This window comes from Paroedura picta, chromosome 5 (genome assembly GCF_049243985.1).
Source record: "Paroedura picta isolate Pp20150507F chromosome 5, Ppicta_v3.0, whole genome shotgun sequence".
Classification (NCBI taxonomy): Eukaryota; Metazoa; Chordata; class Lepidosauria; order Squamata; family Gekkonidae; genus Paroedura; species Paroedura picta.
The window spans coordinates 100,836,536-100,856,671 of NC_135373.1; the positions used below are offsets into that span (position 1 = coordinate 100,836,536).

The 20,136-nt window shown below is 46.8% G+C and overlaps 1 protein-coding gene across 8 annotated transcripts in view; it reads left to right on the forward strand.

Moving 5' to 3' along the window:
* The window catches only part of TRIOBP (TRIO and F-actin binding protein), a 63,184-nt gene extending 50,842 nt beyond the window's left edge, over positions 1 to 12,342 (forward strand). For 7 of the 8 annotated variants that reach the window (XM_077339478.1, XM_077339477.1, XM_077339474.1 and 4 more), the window contains 7 exons: positions 170 to 265; positions 3,649 to 3,796; positions 4,226 to 4,337; positions 5,242 to 5,401; positions 6,465 to 6,578; positions 9,220 to 9,306; positions 10,353 to 10,514. In XM_077339478.1, the coding sequence (XP_077195593.1) occupies positions 170 to 265; positions 3,649 to 3,796; positions 4,226 to 4,337; positions 5,242 to 5,401; positions 6,465 to 6,578; positions 9,220 to 9,306; positions 10,353 to 10,514 (879 nt within the window). Of the gene's footprint in view, positions 1 to 169; positions 266 to 3,648; positions 3,797 to 4,225; positions 4,338 to 5,241; positions 5,402 to 6,464; positions 6,579 to 9,219; positions 9,307 to 10,352; positions 10,515 to 11,586 lie in introns of those variants that run through there. The other variant, XM_077339475.1, reaches the window with a different exon arrangement.
* Positions 12,343 to 20,136: the final 7,794 nt, after the last annotated feature.

Consider the following 20,136-nt stretch of genomic DNA (forward strand, 5'->3'; position numbering starts at 1 on the left):
AGGTCGGCCAGCTGGCTGCATGTGGGGGAGCGGGGAATCAAACCCAGCTCGCTATATTAGAAGCCACCACTACACCAAGCTGGCTCTTCTGCAACATGTCAGTTTTAAAATTGATGCCGCTTCCCTTCATGGTGACTAAATTGCTCTTCTTTTTTTCCCCCTGACTCAGGTCCAGGCCCTGAAATCACAGCTAGAGTCCTTGCGTGCCCAGAGCGAGGCCAAATTTCACACAAGCGGGCACATGCCCCGAGGGTATATCTCTCAGGTAAGGTCATAGCCAAGAGCAGCGTTATGCCTGCCTGCCCCCCCCCCTCTCTCTCTCTCCCCTCCCCAGTCCTCTGCTCTAACTGCTCAATAAGGGAAGAGTAATGGCAACCAGGGATCGCCCCCCCCCACCCGTTCGCTTGCACTTCATAGATTGCTGCTATGGCAACTGCAACTGGGCCCTGCCGAAATCAATGTTAATTATAGAGCAGCCGAATACAAGCATCTCCCCAAACTATGGGGGAATGCTGCTGGCTTTGCAAAGGATCACGGGGAAAAACTCAGCCATGTTTATGCATCACTTCTAGTCTCGTCACAGGCTGTTAATGCACCGTGTAATGCTGGAACATGCTTGGCACAAGGAGGAATAGAGGCTTCTGCTTACAGAGCAAATATAGCTGTGTAAAAGTTTTCTTGGAGTCAGGGGTCATCTAGTCCCTTCTGAGTGCAGGGGATGTGCAGGGGATGTGTCCAGGTTCAGATTGCTGCTGCTTTGAATGGTGCGTCTGCAGTTTGCTCCTCCTTTGTTTTGCCTGAAATAGAAATGCTGTATATAAAATAAAGAGTCCGCGGGCGGGAGGCTTGTGTGTTTTCAGGTATACTGATTGCTTGTCCTGGCAGATTGGAATGGCAGCTTGCAGCGAGCTTTGAATTGTCAACCAGCTCTTACCCTTTCGTATGGTCAGGCTTTTAACCCCTTCAGGGAATGCATGAGCAGATACGTGAGCAGCGACCCGGTTGCCAGGATGGCAACTTTACCTGGCCGTGTTGGATGGTGTTGGTAAGAATGGAAATGAACAGCTGGAGGAATGCTTTGGACAGAAACCAGTGCTGTGGCTGTGGACAAAGGCAGTATGGTAGAATGACCAGAGTGTCCGTCTAAGAGGTCCCTGTTCAGATCTCTGCTCTGTCCTGGAAGCTCACAAGATGACCTTGGCTCACTCGCTCTTTTTCAGTCTAGCCTGTTTGGCAAGCTTGTTAGAATAATAAAAGGAAGGGAGAAACGCATTCATCACACGTTGCTTTTGGGAAGAAAGGGAAAATGATGTAGGCAGGGGGACGGGTCATCAGATTGTCATACCCATGTTCCTTAAGGTGGGGGGATGACTTGGCAGTGTACTGAGCACTCATTGAGTGAGTGTCCAGATTTTGTGCTGGTGGGTGGTTGTTTACAGCTACTCAGCTTTGCAGCCTGTGGTATCTTTGTCTTTTGGATGTGGTTGGGTGGCTAATTCCTGGGAGCATGACTATCCATGGATCAGGACACCACATTACATCAGTAGCTCCAAAGTCTGTTGGGAAGGAAAAAAAGGAGTTCCTTTTTCTGGGGCAACTGACTGTGAAGGGGCTGCTGGCCATGCCCGGAAGCTCTAGGTAAAAAGGCCCTCTTGATGCATGCTAGAAGACTAGGGCAATGCAAATGAATGGCTGAGATGTGTTTAAAGCTATCGTGCACGTGTTTTCCCAAATGGTTTTGGATCAGCATTTGCCTTTCACAAACGGAAAGCTGCCTTTCTCTGAGCTTGAAACGCAGTGCTGTCAGGACTGATTGGTCTAGAAAGCCATGCTGCACTCATTAGCCAGCACACAAATAACAATGGACAAGTGGAAAATTTGAATGAGCAACTGAGAGTGAAATCATTCCTTTTCTCAATAAGTTCCAGTTAGCCAGCACTGTAAGATGATGCCGCTTTACAGATTGGTGGGGTTTGCCCATGGTGACAGTCTTCTTGAGAGCCAGGGTCCTAGTGACCAAACAAAGACAAAGAACATCTCTTGTACTCAGTTGTGGAGTGAGAGAGCTCTGTGTGTGCAGCCCCATAGTAAACCAATGAAAGCTTTTCTTTATCCTTTATCCAAGATGGCCTAAGTTGGAAATGTATATATTAGCTGTCTAACTGTTCCAGACAAGCACCTGTTGATAAGTAAGAAGTTTAATAACTGCATATGAAGTTAGAGAATAATTCTCTAAACCAGAAATGACAGCTGCTCAGAGAGACACTCTGGGTCCCACAACACAAAAGAACATACAGTCAGCTTGGCCCAGTATGCTGGCTTTCATTTTTTTGGTAAAGGCACTGCAGGACAATAAATTTCTCAATTTCAAAGATTTCATAATTAAAGCCACAAACAGACAGGAATGAAGAATTTGTGGTTTAGGAAGTCTTGAAACTCCCAGCATTCTGGGCCTTCTGAATCTGGGCACTAAACAAAATTTGAGAGTTTTTTTTTCCCTCTTCTACATCAGGATTTTAAATCACCTTTTAATCCTGGATTTGAATTCCAGCTACTGGGGAATAAATAACCCCCAGTTTAGCAAGACGCTCACATTCTGACATGTTTGAAGGTTTCCTAAACCAAGAAGTCTTCATCTGTCTCTCTGTGCAAAAGGAGGATTATGTGAAGCCTGAAATTGGCATTCCTGCTTCCCAGTGTCTTGTAGGACAGTTCATGCATCAAATAAAAATTCAGATGAGAATTTACTAATATATGTACAGGTGTAGCAAAATAAAATGTCTACAGTAGAACTCTTGTAGCTAATGTGTATTTTTATACATTAGAACTGTAGTCTTAATCTGTCGAGAAACCAATTGTCTTTTATTCCATCCTTTTTATGATTAGTAGTAATGTTTTAAAACAAAAATTGACAAACAGAAAAGGAAATAAAACTAACGAAACACAAAGGTATTTTGGTACAAAGCACAACAATTATATACTTTTGCTGCCAAAAGAGGGCTTCAAACCTATTATAGTTTTTGCTGTGTCCTATATTTATGATGCTTCCTCTCAAACTAGGTGGTTCAGTCATGTGCCTTTCTTTATTTTTCCATCTTTGAATATTCAGGCTTTCAGCAGATTTCCAGTTCTTGGCTATTAACATTTTGCTGCTATAATAACTGCACTCCTTTGGTTCCATTACTGCAAGAGTCCTGATTAAGACCTAACAAAATTGTATCTGGGCTTTTTTTTTTTTAGAACGCTAAGATGGAATATTCCTTGTTCTTCATATGCCCCCTCATGGTGAACAGAAATACATCCATGGAAGTCGACAGCTCGTGCTTGTGATGATCTTACCATACGTGTTAATAAAGTCATGCCACTAACTTTAGGGAAGAGTACTGAAGTTTCACGTTGATGTTTCCTTGTAGTGACACTGCTTTTTGCCCAGTCATTAAGTCACCTAGTGTACATGAGGGAAGGAAAGCTTGGCTTCTCTGGGCCTTGCTAGCAAGTATTCAACTGTCTGCCAGAGCAGCTGAGATCTCTTCATGGCTTGGATTTTATTTACACCTTGGTGTGAAGGTGGTTCCCTCTGCCTAACTATCAGCCTGCCACCTGCTTTTATAAAAGCATTCCCTCCCTTCCACCCCTCTTATCCGGCAGGATGCCTGTGAGCGCAGTCTGGCAGAGATGGAGGCTTCCCACCGACAGGTCATGATGGAACTGCAGCAGCACCACCAGCGGGAGATGGAGCGGCTTCACCTCGAGAAGGAGCGGCTTCTGGCAGAGGAGGCGGCTGCCACAGCTGCAGGTAGGGAGCAGCTGACTGACAGTGGGCTGCAGCCCAATGCTGGTCTTCAGAAGACTCTCCCTGGACCGTTTCCGCACTGGAGGCTTCGTGCCAGGCTGCAGGCTGGAGTTTGAGCCAGGGCAGGTTGCTTCTGCACAGGGGAGCATTTGTCCGAGTGCACCTCATTCACCCCGGATTTGTGTTCCTGCACTGGAGCCGGGGCAGAGCAGTTCCCAGTGCAGAATCTGTGCTGGTCTGCTTTGGCTGGAGAACCTTGGCAACATCGCAAAATATAGCTTCCAGAGCAAAGGACAGTTGCAGCTGATATCTGGTGGATTCTCCCATTAATAGAAGTTTTTTCTTTTTAAATGCAGTCATTTTCACCACATATCCCAGATCAGGTTTCTCTTCTATTCCCCCCTCCTCCCCCACCTTCCTGCTTTGCTGTAGCAATCGAAGCACTGAAGAAAGCACACAGAGAGGAACTGAGCAGAGAACTGGGTAGAACACGAAGCTTCCAGAAAGGTGGCTTAGATTCAGATGCTCTCCGGCGACAGCATGAGTAAGCAACTCTTCTGCAGTGACAACTTGCCTCCTCTCCAAGCGTTTGAGCACTGACCGGGGTGGGTGTGTGTGACCGCAGAATTGCTGAGAAGCAAGGGTGGGATTTTGAGACAGTGATGGGCAAGGGAGAGCAGCCATCTTAAGTTGAAAAGTGCCCAAGAAAAATGCTGGTTGGAGTAGAAATGCTGTGTGTGCAGCGATAGTAAGAGGCTGTTTTTCTTTGTGCTTCTCAGCTTAAAACCGTGCTCCTCAACGGGGCACCTGCTGATGAGTTTCCTGGCCCCCACTGTCTTCTTCCCCAAAGCATCTCTTCCTAAAGAAAACAGTTAGCCCTGGATTCCCTCCCATCTCATTCGCAGAGGTGTCTCTTCGGGGATCACCCCATTCCAAAACATCTGTTGTAGGAGGAGGCTTGGCTTCCAATGACCCAACATTGTACAGTTGACCCCAGCACCCCACAGTGGCCGTTTTGCTGCACCACCTGCTCTGTGTTCTCAGCACTTCATGGGTAGATAGACTGGGGAGGCCCTGACCTTAGGATGCCTAGGCATGCAGTCAATCAAAGGCTGGGCAGACCTGTCCCTCTTTTCTCACAGTCCCAGTGACACTCTGAGCTACCCGGCAGAATATCCAAACCCTATAGCAGGATTTCTCAGTGCTCAAAAGCTTGGAGCAGAAGAAAATTGTTAACTTTTGATCATGGTACATACTTGGCCAGTCCCGGTCCTCTCTCTCGTCCATGAATACTGGCTTAGTTTTCTGGGCCAGGGGAGAGCACATCAGGAGGATCCTGAGACACCGTGGGTGGGAGCCAACTCGCCCTAAAGCCTAGGAGCGAGGGAATGATGGACGTTCTCTACAATGGGACCCCCTTGGTGGCAGTGTTCTGACCTCTGCTGCAGGTCTGACGTGGAGTCTCTAAAGCGGGAGCTGCAGGTGCTCTCGGAGCAGTATTCCCAGAAGTGTCTGGAGATCGGGGGCCTCGTCACCAAGGCGGAAGAGCAGGAGCAAATCTTGCAGCGCTGCCAACAAGAAGGAAAGGAGCTGTTGCGGCATAACCAGGCAAGTGGATGGGGGGGGGGTTTCATCTGGCGACGAACAGTGAGGAGAAGGGTTGTAGCATTCAAGGAAGAGGTGCAGTTGGAAGACTTCACACTGCTTTAAAGCCTGCCCTAAAGGGGTTTGGTGGTGGGAAATGGCGTCGAGTTGCAGCCAACTCATGGTGGCCCTGTAGGGCTTTCAAGGCAAGAAACGTTCAGAGGTGATTTGCAGTTGCCTTCTGTCCTGCAACCCCGGAGTTCCTTGGAGGTCTCCCATCTGGGTGCTAATCGGGGTCAGCCCTGATCAGCTCCGGAAGTCTGGTACGACCAGGTTAGCCTGGGCAAATCCAGATCAGGCTGAAAAGGTTTTTAGTTTTTCCAAAGAAGAAGAGGAGCAGGGTTTTTATACCTCCCTTTTGACTACCTGAAGGAATCTCAAAGCAGCGTCCATGCCCTGTGAGATAGGTGGGGCTGAGAAAGCTCTAACAGAATTGCCCTGTGAGAACAGCCCTAAGAACTGTGACTAGCCCAGGGTCACCCCAGCTGGCTGCGGGTGAAGGAATGGGGGGAATCAAACCCGGTTCTCCAAATTAGTCTGCCGCGCCTAACCACCACACCAAGCTGGCCCTATCTCTCTACCCTGGAGACAACTGATACTTTGGAGAGGGGACTGCATGGTATTGTACCCCACTGAGGTCCTTGTCCTCCCCAGGATCCATCCCCAAATCTCTAGGGGTTCCCAACCTGGTGCTGGACACCTTACCCTCATCTCCCACCAGTGGTCACCACACCACCCTCTCTCTCTATTTCTATGTGACCAACTGCTGGGATGTTTGCCTGACGGTGGGGGTGGGGGAGGGAAAGGTGTCACAATACCGGAGGGTTTGGGCAGCCCTTTTGTGATGGTGGCCAAGCGTCTGTTTACTCGGATGCTCATAGATTCCAAAATTAGAGAAAAGTCTTTGCTGTGTCCCTGGTGGATTGAATGGCTTCCATGAAGAAGCCTCTACCAGATGTGTTGTAGAAGGTGCAGAGTGTTGCTTTCCATTGAAATGTGACCTTCCCTCCCTCCTTCTCATTCCCAGGAGCTGCAGAGGCGCTTGTCTGAGGAGATTGGGCAGTTGCGGGCATTCATCACAGCTCAGAGCTCACGTGACAGTTCTTCACACCACAACGAGAGGAACACCTGTGAGCTAGAGGTGAGCAGCAACAGGACTGCTTCCCTCTCTTTTCATGTGTATTTGTTTGTGTTATTTATAGTCTGTCTGCCTCACAGGCAGTGAAGGTGGATTATGCCTAGTGAGCCAGTGCAGTCACAAAAATGGGCCATTCAGTAACTGTTGCATTAGAATTGCTAGACACCTGGAACCACCAGAAAGAACTATTCATGTAACACATGAAGCAGTACAGACCACAGTCCTTAATAACTTATCCAAGGAAGTTTGTGAAAATTACTAGCACACCTGGATGACATTTCAGTTCTTGATCCTTTCCAGTCCCCGTTTCTACCTGGCCGCAGGATGAAGATAGTGCTGGTCACCCCAATGGATGACCTATGGTGCCAGCTGGACTGAGGCAGTTTGGCGCTGCTAATACTTCTAGACAGCAGCATTCAGTATTGTTGACCATGAGCTCCTTGCTCGATGTCTCACCAACAAGGGGTTTCAGGGGGACCGCCTTAAGATGCCTGACCTCCTTTCACCACTGCACCTCCTTTCACCACCTTTCACCACGGCGAAGTCCCACAGGGAATGATCCTCTCCCCAACACTATTTAAACATCTTCATGCGTCCTCTTGCCCAGCTGGTCCAAAGCTATGGCCTGGGGCTGTCACCAGTATCTTGATGACACCCAGCTCTGTCTCCTGATGGACAGTCAACCTGATAGCCCCCTGGATTCCTTGGCCAGATGCCTGGAGGTACTTTGGATAGGTGGGAAAGGGCTGTGGCCCCAACCTGGTGGAATGATCTCCCCAACGAAATCAAGGTCATATCGGCACTCACAGTTCTGTAGAGCCTGCAAAATGGAGCTCTTCCACTAGGCCTTTGGTTGAGGCCAGCAGCAGGGGCCTCTCCACAACCTGGTCCCTTTGCCAGGCAACTCTGACACTCCACACATCCGTAGCCTAAAGCTGCTGGCCAACAGTTGTCTTTTCCTTGTGACGTTGCATATAACCAGCATGCAATGTTCTTAATTTTGATTGACACTGACTGTTCATGATTGCTGTGTTTCTTGTTCATATTGTTGCAAATGCTTCAATGTACTTTTGTTCTACTGTTCCATTAACACGGCCCCGAGGCATCCTCTCTGCACAATGCAAGTTGGTTATAGGCTTTCTAGGGATTTGTGTGTGTGGGGGGGGGGGGGGGAGGGTCATTCTAGTAAAGAAGGGGAAGGAACTACACAGGGAACTGATGCTTCTCATCCTGAATATTGGAAGTCCAACTCAACCAGCAGCATTCCTGAACATACTTTCACAGTCATGACTGCACAGTCTAAGCATAGTATTTCTGGCTCTGGTACAAACCTCCATCTCCACCCTCAGCCTGTATGTGCAATCTCATGATTCATGAGACAGAGATAAATATGATTTTAAATGGTGCAAATGCATCAGCGTAGCAATAGGCTTTGTTTCCCAAGCTTGGTACCCTTGGGCCCAGTTAAGTGTACCTGTTTCTCTTTCCATCCTTTGTTGGGGCCGAGATCTAGTATGCTGTGTGAGTGACAAGAGCTGAAATTCTCAAGCTGCTGTACCCACCTTTTATACTTTTTGTGTGTTCAGATTTGTGGATATGCAGAGCTCAGGTTGTATTGAATTCAACCATCCATGCCCATAGCTTTGTCTGTAGGTTATCTCTGTTTATGGTCGATTGCCATTTTTCTCCTGTATATATATATATTTAAATCACTGGCATCCTTTCAGTTTTGGAATTTTCTAGGAATCTCACCATGCCTCAAAGCTGTTGTCTAGCTTTTTGGTTTTCTTTGTTTTTTTTAAAGCAGAAAAAAATGTGTGTCTAATCTTTAGAATGTGAATTTCAGTTCCTGGGAAACTGGATTTGAGTGCAAGTTGAGAAACCAAGTTACCCTCAGATCATGAGGATGCTTGAAAAAACATTGGTGACAGGGAGTTACTCTTCACATATCAAACAAGTATTCCTCCAATAATCCCCCTCCCTCCATTGTTCCAAAATTAGGGCATTTCCTTGTGGCTTCCACAGGCTAAAATGGATATGGTTCTAAATTTTAATTCTGGATTAAGCTAAAGAGCTTTTGTTGGGGGGAATTCCTGTGTGCTCTAAAAGTATTTCCCAGTACTAGCTTCTAGCCATGTAATCCTACAGCCTACATCTGCCAGGTTTGCACTGAATTCAGATTTCATTGATTATATTGATATACTGCTGTAGGAGTCTGTAGTGCCAGCAATAATGCTCATTGAATTCCAAGGATGGCAGCAGATACACTCACTCAAATGCCAGGCCGGTTCTCCTTTCTCCCCCACACATACAGACACACACACAGAGACATACACATGCATAGTTGTAAGGTAGTTGTATGAAGGGTTTGAGTTTGGTTACATTCCAGCCCGTCTGCCGTCTTTAAAATATCAGAAACCACTTGACCCATTTATGAAAACTTGTATATTCCTGCCTACTGTGTCATACTGTCAGGCATCTCACAAATGCGTTGTGCAAGATTCTTGGACTCAGTGCCAGGTAATTGAATTGCTGACATATTTTCAAGATAGTATGAAATACCTTTTGCTCTACTCAGAATGTGTGTGCCTGGCAAACACTCAGACTCTTCCCTTCTTTGCCTTCTGTTTTTTTTTTTCTGCAGGTGCTGCTCCGAGTAAAAGAGAATGAACTCCAGTACCTGAAAAAAGAGGTCCAGTGTCTTAAGGATGAGCTTCAAATGATGCAAAAGGTTAGACACCTGGGACTAAATGAGCCTTACCTCTATAATCTGTTTATTGATCCTGTAAGGCAACTGATTGGTCACTAAATGGGAACGCGATAGAAAAGAACAATTGGTGCACGTGGGAGAAGAAAGAACCTTCGGTATTTGTGAAGCCCCAACACATCAAGCTTTCCCCTAACGTTCTACTGAGAATCCACTAGGAAGCTTGACATGAAAGGCATTGGGGTTTCTCAGATATTAAAGACTCTACAAGCACCATTTTTTGTTGTTGTTGTTGGACTTGTTGCGATCCTTTTCTGCTTTTCTGGTCACTATGGGAGACAGGAGGCCGAACTACATGGCCCACCGGTCTGATCCAACAGGGTGCTTCTTGTGTTCCTGTGTCTCATGTTGTGTCAGTAATTGATCTGTTCATCAGCTCAAAAGAAGGCCTGGCCTGGCCTGGCCTTGACTTGCTTCACATTTTTCCCCTTCCCGTCAGAGGCCAAGAGAATCTAAAGGCATTGACTACTGGAGAACAGACAAAGGGCTGGGCGAGGAGCTATACCTTGTCTAGCAATCATCAAGGCCTATTGCTTCCTGTGAGCAACTAGCATGTCAGCTAGACTACTGGCAGAAGAATTGGGTAGAGGAAAGTACAGAAGATTTCTCTCTCTCCCTGTCTCTCTCTTGCACACACACCATATGCAATCCTTCTGCCTGTATCATGAGTGGGTTTGGAAAAGTTGTAGAAAACCCAAGCAAACTCTCAGCACTTCATTTTTTAAATGTTTCTCTCCCACCTTTTCCCTGACAAAGGGGATCCAAGGTACCTTACCAATAAGTCAGCAGGTATGATGATCCAATAAAACAATAACAAAAACATCCATTAGGTCTTAGTCCTTTTCTCCTAGGCTGGAATATTCCTCCCCCTGCCCAAGTGCTAGGCCGGAGTGGGGGAAGGCAGGGCTTGGGCAGCCTGGCTTCATGGGTCCCACTGGAAACAGGCCCTGCTCTGTAGTAGACTAAAAACCACTCACTCTGTGGTACTTTTCTCCCCCCTCCCCTTGCAGGATAAGAGGTTTGCCTCTGGGAAATACCAGGATGTCTATGTGGAGCTGAACTACATCAAGCGGCGGTCGGAGCGAGAGATCGAGCAGCTGAAGGAGCATCTCCGCCTGGCCATGGCAGCCCTGCAAGAGAAGGAGTCGCTGCACAATAGCATTGGCAAGTAGAAGAGAGCGGCCACTGTGCCTGGTGCAAAGCCAAGCAAACCAGTCAGCAGGAGAGGGAATGATTTGACTGGCTTCCTGAATTGGGGGTGCCTAAGGAGGAGAGAGCGGCCACACAGTGAGCGCCTTCACCTGCTGCTTGCCAGGGATCAAGGCTGACATTTCTCTAAAGCAACATGAAGCCTTTGCTTCAGCCAGGTGGTTCCAAGGGGATGTCCTTTGCCTGGCAGCAGCATCTGTCTGCATTGGGTTTTGTTTTGGTTTTTTTAAAGAGAGAAATCCAAGCAAATTGAATGTTGGCCTCTCAGGGCAAGCCAGTCTGTTTCCTTATGATAATGGATAGCCATGTAATTTTTTTAAAAAACTATTTGATTTTGTCCTTAGTGGTTCTGTGGCAAACATTCAGATCACAGCTGTGTGTACATAGCCTGGCCGTGTACCCTTGTGACTGGCTAATTTCCTATGTATTTGTGTTAGAGTAGCTTCCATTTGGTTATTTCTAATAGCCTCAGACCGAACTGCCCCCCCCCCCCCCGCTACAGCTGATACCCTTGTAGCTTACCTGTTTTTGCAACTAGGCAAAAGGAGCAATGTTTGGGAGGCTCATACCACTCCTTTCTTCCATGCATTGCTTGATTCACCGCAGTATTCATAGAATCACAGAATCATAGAGTTGGAAGGGACCTCCTGGGTCATGAATGCAGGACACTCACAACCCTATTGCTCATCCACTGTAACCTGCCACCCCCTGTGTTAGTTTAGATCTTTATGTCAAGACTAAACCAATCTAGGGGTTATGAGCAAGGCTAGAAAAATCCAAAGCTTCAAGAGATCTAGGTTTCTAAAGATCTGATGTTCATATCTAGAAACCGGAATTTTTTTTTTCAAGATTTCTGCACTGTGTGCTCATTAAATCTTGAAATACTTCTCCAAGCCTGAGTTTCCATCTGTATCTCTTCAGTATATAGTCCTGGTTTTAATACAATTTTGTTTTGTGTATCATCTACCTACCTCCCAGCTATCTCTCCTCTCTGTGCTTTCAAGGTGTTAAGTTTATTCCTCGCTTCCTCCTTAGGTTAGCTGGCTTCGCATCCCTCACCTTCGAGGCTCTATGCTGTTCGCCGATGTTCCCTTCCAGGAAGCTGGACCAAGACTCCCATCAGTGACTCACCATCACATGCACCTGCACAACTGAATGTGTTTGGGCTGGATCCTACTATTTTGCACCTTCTTTGGGGATTTTATATGTGAAAATATATTTTATATAGTTTTGGGAAGGGTGTTGCATTTTAAAAATCTGTACCGTGTTTTTAACTAGCAGCTGACCAGAGATGTGATCCAGATCCTTGCCACCTTGCAGTCAAAATTGATCCCTCTTGCAGTTCTCCCCGGACACCCCCACTTGACCCCAATGGAGATAGTGTTGATCTGAGGGTGGAATGTATCTTGAGAGGCACTGTGCTGGAAGAATACTGTACTGATGGCTTTCTCTGAAGCACCAGTTTTGTCTGGAGACCAGAGACTGTACAGAGTTTTGTGTTGCGTCAGTTCTCTTTTTTGATGCTGTTAAAGTTTTGGGGACTGGCTATATTTATATTAATGAACTAGAATCACAGGCAGATTTTCTATGCCAGTGAGCCTTCTATGCATCCCACTACAAAGCCAGCCCTTCCCCAGAATTAGCATTCCAGAAGTGCATCTTCTTCCTGTGTACTCCTTGGGCAGGGAGGGGACTTCACTGCTGCTGTCGCCAGAGCCAAACAATGAAGGCGGCTGCTTCTCTCTGCACAGTCACTGTTGTATAACTTAATAAAAACCTTCAGCTATTCAAGAGTGATGCTGCTTGTTCCTCTGGGGGAGAGGGCACAGAAGTAGTCCTGGTTTTTAAAATAAGAACTCCATAAAGTAAATGTTGGGCTTCAGTGTTGTGGGGACTACTGCCTGTTGCACAGCAGGCCTAATAATGCCCTCTGTTCCCAACTGACTTTTCATAGAATCATAGAATCAAAGAATCATAGAGTTGGAAGGGGCCATACAGGCCATTGGTTAAGAGAAGGTAAATAACTGTGATTGTCTCTCTGTGTCTATCTTTAGGAGTGCTTTCGTCCCGCTGCCTATGTGGCTTTATTGAGACCCGTTCCTTTCAGGAATGGAATTTTTGAGATGACCAAAGTTGCTTCCCAGGCTGTGCGTGAAACACCCAACTACGCTCCAGTTGTTGTCCCTGAGCAGGGGTAGTCAAACTGCGGCCCTCCAGATGTCCATGGACTACAATTCCCATGAGCCCCTGCCAGCGAATGGACTACCCCTGTCCCTGAGCTTTGGTGCAGGAAGTTGTCTCGAGGCGTCTGGTTAGGGAAGAAGCCCTAATTGTAATAAGATTTTTAAAAAAATTAGAATCATAGAATCATAGAATCATAGAATCATAGAGTTGGAAGGGGCCATACAGGCCATCTAGTCCAACCCCCTGCTCAACGCAGGATTAGCCCTAAGCATCCTAAAGCATCCAAGAAAAGTGTGTATCCAACCTTTGCTTGAAGACAACCAGTGAGGGGGAGCTCACCACCTCCTTAGGCAGCCTATTCCACTGCTGAACTACTCTGACTGTGAAATTTTTTTTCCTGATATCTAGTCTATATCGTTGTACTTGTAGTTTAAACCCATTACTGTGTGTCCTTTCCTCTGCAGCCAGTGGGAACAGCATCCTGCCCTCCTCCAAATGACAACCTTTCAAATACTTAAAGAGGGCTATCATGTCCCCTCTCACCCTCCTTTTCTCCAGGCTGAACATTCCCAAGTCCCTCAATCTATCTTCATAGGGCTTGGTCCCTTGGCCCCAGATCATCCTCGTTGCTCTCCTCTGTACACTTTCAATTTTATCGATGTCCTTCTTGAAGTGAGGCCTCCAGAACTGCACACAGTACTCCAGGTGTGGTCTGACCAGTGCTGTATACAATGGGACTATGACATCTTGTGATTTTGATGTGATGCCCCTGTTGATACAGCCCAAAATGGCATTCGCCTTTTTTACCGCTGCATCACACTGCCTGCTCATGTTTAGTTTACAATCCACAAGTACCCCAAGGTCATCAACCATATTTCCACGATCCAGCAAACCTGTCACTTGGTCAAAAAAGGAAACCAGGTTGTTCTGACAGGACCTGTTGGAGACAAATCCATGCTGACTTCCTTGGATCACCAAATTGTCCTCCAGATGTTTGCAGATTGCTCCCTTTAATATTTGCTCCATCATCTTCCCCACAACAGAGGTCAGACTCACTGGTCTGTAGTTTCCTGGGTCATCCTTCCTCCCTTTTTTGAAGATTTCCTAGCTGTGTTATAAGATGGGGTCTGCAGCTGACGTAAACCCCCAAATGAGTGGATGGCTGCAGCAAAGTGTGAACTCGGGCGTCTTGGCTCACTGCCTGCATAGTACGCCCGGCCTCACTAGTCCTGCACAACTGCTTAATGGTGATGAGCGCATGTTTGGATAGTGCGGGTGGGACGAAACTGTTGGTGCCCAGTTAGCTGTCCAGTGTAACTTGTGCTCCCTACTTGGTGTAGTGGTTAAGAGTAGCAGTCTTTAATCTGGAGAGCTGGGATTGATTCCCTACTCCTTCACATGCAGCCAGCTGAGTGATCTTCCTCTAGTCACAGCCTTGTTAGAGCTGTTCTCATGGAACAGTTCTGTCAGAGCTCGCACAGCATCACCTACCTCACATGGTATGTGTTGTGGAGAGAGGAAGGAAAGGTAAGCTGCTTTAAGATTCCTTTGGCTAGTGAAACGCGGGGTATAAAAAACAGGCCTTCATCTTCTATTTGTAAGCTCTATTGAAAAGCCTCGCCCAATCTCATCCTGATCAAAAATGCAAAGGAGAAACTAAACTTCTATCCGTTCCCATTAGAATTCATTGCATAGCTTTAACTTTCTTTCCTGCATTGCTTGCTTTCTATTAGAAGGATTTTATCCTGAGTTTTGTCCACTTAGATGTAAAAACGTCCTATCTTCATATTAATTGGGGTAATTAGGGCCAAGATACATATATCTTGGAGTGTACGCTACTCCCCTATCCTTTCCTCTCCACCTCTTTAATAATTGGGGGAGGGATGGGATTTTTAGCCGTCATGTTAGTAGATTGATGTTTTAATTGGAATTTTAATGGGATTAGTTGTTGTGACCCACCTCGAGCCTGTCGGGAGAGGCGGGAAATAAATCTAATAATAATAATAATAATAATAATAATAATAATAATATACTGAATTACATCTTTTAACCTAGTGTGTAAACGTCAGGGAGGCATAAATGCATGGAGAGGTGGAAGGGCTGGCTTTAGGCTAGTGTTCCGCAGGCTGCAGCCCTTGTCTGGCCTCTTGAAATTATACCTCTTGATCAGCCATTTACTCACTGACTTGCCCACCTCCCAGGGTTGTGGTTAGTACAGAATCTCACAATAAAAATATTCCTCTATGGTGGAAGCATAAATGCTCACATCTTTGGAACATAATATTTGAATACGCATACATCTGTTTGGATATGGAGTTAGGTAAGGCAGAACAAAGCCCTATGTAGTCTGCAATCCTGTCTGTGGATTGAAAGCTGAGAGTACCAACATGCTGGACATTGTGCTGAATCCTGTTTTTCTTTTCCCCTGAATAAGTGTGCAATCAGAATACCTAGTTCTGTTTCAGAGGCCAGCAGGATGAGCTTTCTAGAGCTCATTTGCTGGACAAGAAACAATCTACTAGCCCCTGCATCTACAATAGATGTAAAGCAGTGAATACTGGCCCTGCTCTCTCATCAGCACCCTTTCTATGACCACAGAACCTATGAATATCCAAGATGGCTTGGATGGCAGAGCATGGGATTAGAACCAATGCCTCCCAGATCATAATCAACACTCTACACCGGGGATCCCCATTCTCCAACCTTTTTCAGCCTTCGGGCATCTTTGGAATTCCAATGCAGTGTGATGGGCACAGCAACAAAATGGCTGCCACAGGAGGCAAAGCTAGCCAAAAATAGCTGCCACAAGTTATCGTCACTCACACTGAAGGTATTGTGCTGCGGTTGGAGCTGTTGCCAAAGCAATGTTTTTAAAAATCTGCACAGCCGGTCAAATTTTCATTGTCCCAAGGAGAAGCCTTGCTGGGCACCTGACCCTGTACACTTTCTAAAACACTTGGTGGGCACCAGGAGTGGTGTTGGGTGCCATGGTGCCCATAGGCACCATATTGGGGGTCCCCGCACACCCTGATGGTTCATTTGAAAAGTTTTGAAAAGGGAAGTCCTGCTCCGGGTTCTTGAAATGGGTTAACAAATGGTGATCCAAAGACATTGTACATAATCGAACTTGCAAAAGCTGCTTCATGTGTGTAAGCAGTTTTTTCAAATGTGCAGTTTTTTAAATGAGTTCCCTATATCGGGGCAGAGCCTGTGTGTGCCCAGCTTGTAGCAAAACATGCATTTGGAGGGAGGCAACATGCTGAGTTACAAATATGCACCACACCTACATTGTCCTTGGCCAGGCTCACAGCCGATGATGCCCCAATTCTATAGCAGCACAATAAAATACCAATAGGAGGCTTCCTAAAATCTGGGGTATTCACCTTTGCAAAAAATAGATTTAATTGACGGGAGGAATGGGGAGAAAATTTTGATGAAGACTGAGGATGCCAGAGGAAATATATCATGCTGAGGGCAGGCATGGGATACTGAAGAAAACGAGGCAAAGGGATTCAAGTGGGTAGCCGTGTTGGTCTGAAGTAGCAAAACAAAAATTGAGTCCAATAGCACCTTTAAGACCAATGAAGATTTATTCAAGGCATGAGCTTTCAAGTACATTCCTCAGACAAAATGGCACAAAGGAAAACTGGCTTGCTTGGAACCTTGAGATACTCAAGGCTCTGCCTTGTCATCGGTAGCCAAAATGTTTTGCTTCCCCCAGGTTTTTAATTAAGGGGTTGATATTTTGCAACAATTTTACAGTACACTTTTACTCTGAAATTGTTAACTCTGAAGTTGCTAATTTAAAAAGATAATCTCTGACTGTGGCTTTCTCAGGCTGGGTTTAATTTTTGTTATGTTATTTTGTGAGCTGCCTCAGGCTGGTTCGCTAGTAGAGGTGATTTAAAAATTCCCTAAATAAGTAGAATTCTTATGGATTCTCAGCTATCAATAGGGTTGCCCATTCTATGTTGGAAAATGCCAAGAGATTCTGGGAGATGTCGGGGTAGAGCCTGGGGAGGGGAGAGATCTCAGCAGAGTATAATGACATAGAGTCCCTCCCCCCACCAAAGCAGCCTTTTTCTCTAGGGAAATTGATCTCTGTCATCTGGAGACCAGTCGCAATTCCACATCTCCAGGCCACACTTGGAGGCTAGAAACCCTACCTATGCATAAAGCAGGGCAAGCAGTATTACTGCAATATGCACCTATGCATATGACTTTAATTTTATTTAACCTTGGACAGTACAAGTAATCTTTAAAGCAGCAGTCTGAGATTAAAGAAAACCAGCAGGAGAGACCTAGAAAAGGCATCAAGATCTTCAGGGACCTTAATTGCTTTGCTAGATCAGATCAGGGCTTTAGCAGAGAGAGCCCTGTCTCTCCAATGGTCTCGTATCTGTAGGAAGTTTACAAGGGTTTAATATACAAGATAGCTATTCTGTTAGGCATCTACATAGGTGGATAACTGCAGATTTATTGTCTGAGCATGAACTTTCTATTTTTACATCCCTGAGGGGTCACCTCAGTGACTATTGCCACGTCTGCAAGGACAGTAACCCTAACAATCTAACTGGTAGGGGGTAGACATTAAAATACCGAGTTGAATTTTAAAACATTATCCACCTTAAATATTACCCTAGTCAGATCGGACAAAGCTTTGATGTCCCTGCTTTTTAAAAATCTGTTCCCTACAGGCAGCTTGCCCCATAAAATGGGGGGGGGGGGAGGTTTTGAAATCATCGGCATCCATTCGCAAACCACTAGCTGATGTTTATCACTGGTAAACCCGAGGTAAAATGCATGAGTCCTGCGGTCAGCCACAGACAGGAAGCGTCTACCGAGCGATGAGAAATCTTGAAAGGGGACCCTTAGCCGCGGCTTCCATCCGTACAACAAAGGAAGCGCAATCCTGCCTAAGAACCCTGCCGGCTTGCGAGCAAAGAAGTGAGGACCTAGGTAGACGCCCCCCATTTAGCGAATCAGTCACGAATAGCAACGACCCCCAAATACGGCTGCCTAGCCTCCTTGTTGTCCGCGGGAAAGAGCACGTCGGCGCACTTGACTACATTTCCCACAAGGCATTGCCGGCGCATCGTACGGTGGCTGTCAGTGATGAAAACTAGTTTGTCTGGGTTGCTTCCACCCCCGTTTTAAGAATTAATTAGTTGACGGACGAGAGGCTCTTCAAAGCAGCTATGACTACTGTCAACACGGAATAGTCAATGGAGTACCGCGGCGTTGCTTTGTCAATGGCACTTCGCGTCTCTTCTCTCAATGCCCGCATCACCTGACACATTTACATTTCATTATTGCTCTTTCCTCAACCCACAACCCAAGCCCTGCCACATAACTGCATTGGTCTCCTCTTCCACTCGCAAGTTTCAGACACATGCACATGCGATTATTGGTTGCCCTAACTTTCCATGCCCCGCCCCGTTCATTAAAAAAAAAAGGTGGGGGTCGTCAAATTCAAAAGTTGTTATTTAATTTGCGAGCATGAATATTTCTCCCGTTTAAAAGTTTCTGGTGGTCAAGGGACAGCACACACACAAGGGCAAGTGATCTTCCTCGACCACTCTTCACTATCGAATGTATTTTTAAAAAAATCCCCCGCTAAGTAGAATAAACCCCCACATCAAGCTGCAACAGTATCATTATACTATGAAATCCTGATACCGAAGGAAGCGACCAAACTCGGAACCCCATCTTTATCTTCCCTGCTGGCTAAAAAACAAGCCAGCAATTCTTCCGGGCGGTTTGGTGTCAAAACAGCTGAACGGCTGGACAGACCCTCCCTCCCTCCCTCCTGCATCTCGCTTTGAAACTCACGGAGTAACTTCTGCTATAAGACGTTTAAGTGGTGCTCTAAGGCTGCAAGCTGTCTCCCTCTGGGTACGACCCTAGCCTGGCACTTGCTCCCCCTTTCATATTTAAATTAGCGTTTTCACTTCTGAGTACACAAACACCTGTCCCCATTTTTTAAAAAGGGAGGAATCTAGGTTGTATTATTTTTTTTTATAAAAACAGACATGTAAGATATTGACAATTGACCCGTTTAATTATTTGGATTCCAGCGAGAGACCAGTACCCCTACAGTAAATGGTTTTTAAACACACACGTAAATATGTATATATTTATTTTTTTATTTAAAGTGCGAGGGGGTGGGGGAGGGCAGAGGTGTTAAAATGTATGGATTCTTGCTGCTAGTGTTCTCCGCGTTGCTAGGATGCCCGGTTGATTTAATAATTTTTAAAAAGTGTTCCAGAAGCGTTTTTTACTTCTCTTCCCCTGACTTATCGGCACCGCGAGTCATCAGGTTTCAGATTCGCATCTTCGATGTCGCATCCACGACGCTTTTAATTAATATCTCTATTAAGGACAAAATCAGAAGAGGAGAGGGGAAAAAACAACCTCAGTTCTTCCAGCAAGATGGCGATGGCACGTACATTTAATCTCCTAACAACAGTTCAGCACTCCCCCAAGAATGGGAAATTAGGGTTAAAACGTTTAGTGCAACTGCCCTTCGACACCCCCCACTAAATCCTCTCCCCTCCCGAGCAACTTTTGACGCGAAAGTGTTTTTAAGTAATAGAAACGACTCCACCTTCAAAAATGCAAGAGGAACAAAACAGCCAATGTAAATCTCCATAGTTCTTTGGTGGGGTTTAAAATCATTTTGGGGGCACGGGCACAGGTGTATCCGGGGGACGATGGGGTGCCTGGGACAATGCCGGCATTAGGAATAAATGGGGTTTGGGGGTGTCAGCGTTCCCCCCTCTCCCCAATGCCTCCTGATCCTTATACATATTATTGAGAAGCCTCTGCAACCGGCGAATTGTGTTTTGGGGGGCTGAGGGGGTGACAGGGGCAACCCCCCTCCCTGCCCCTTTCCACTCTTCGATCCAAACAGGGTAGGGTCGTCTCCCCCACCCCTGTACCCCCGGCCCAAAGCAGGGGGCTGCCAGGTGTTTCTTGGGGGAGGGGATGGCTGCAAACTTCCCATCTAACAAAAAGGAAAGTTTTTGCAACGCTGGGGCTCGGCGTAGGGGGCGGCTGGAGAGGGGGGGCCACGGGATGGGGGGCAGGGATCCCCCCCGGGACCCCCCCAACCTTGGGGGAGCCACTCCTTCCCCCCTCCCCGGCCAGGTCTGGGCTGAGCGTCGCCTGGCTCGGGGCTCCCTGTGTTAGTTGGGGTCTGCTCCTGGGGCCCCTGCGCGGCTCTTGGGGCGTCCAGAGAGCCGGGAGGAGGGTCCCCGGGCGGCCCAGGGGTGCCTCTTGCTCCTCGCCTTCGCCCCGGCCGAGGCGCCCTCCGGTTGCCGGGCTATGGGGGCGCAAAGGGGAAATGTCGCTGCGCCCCACTCGCACCCAGCGCCGTTTGGGGCGCCCTGAGGCGGCGGG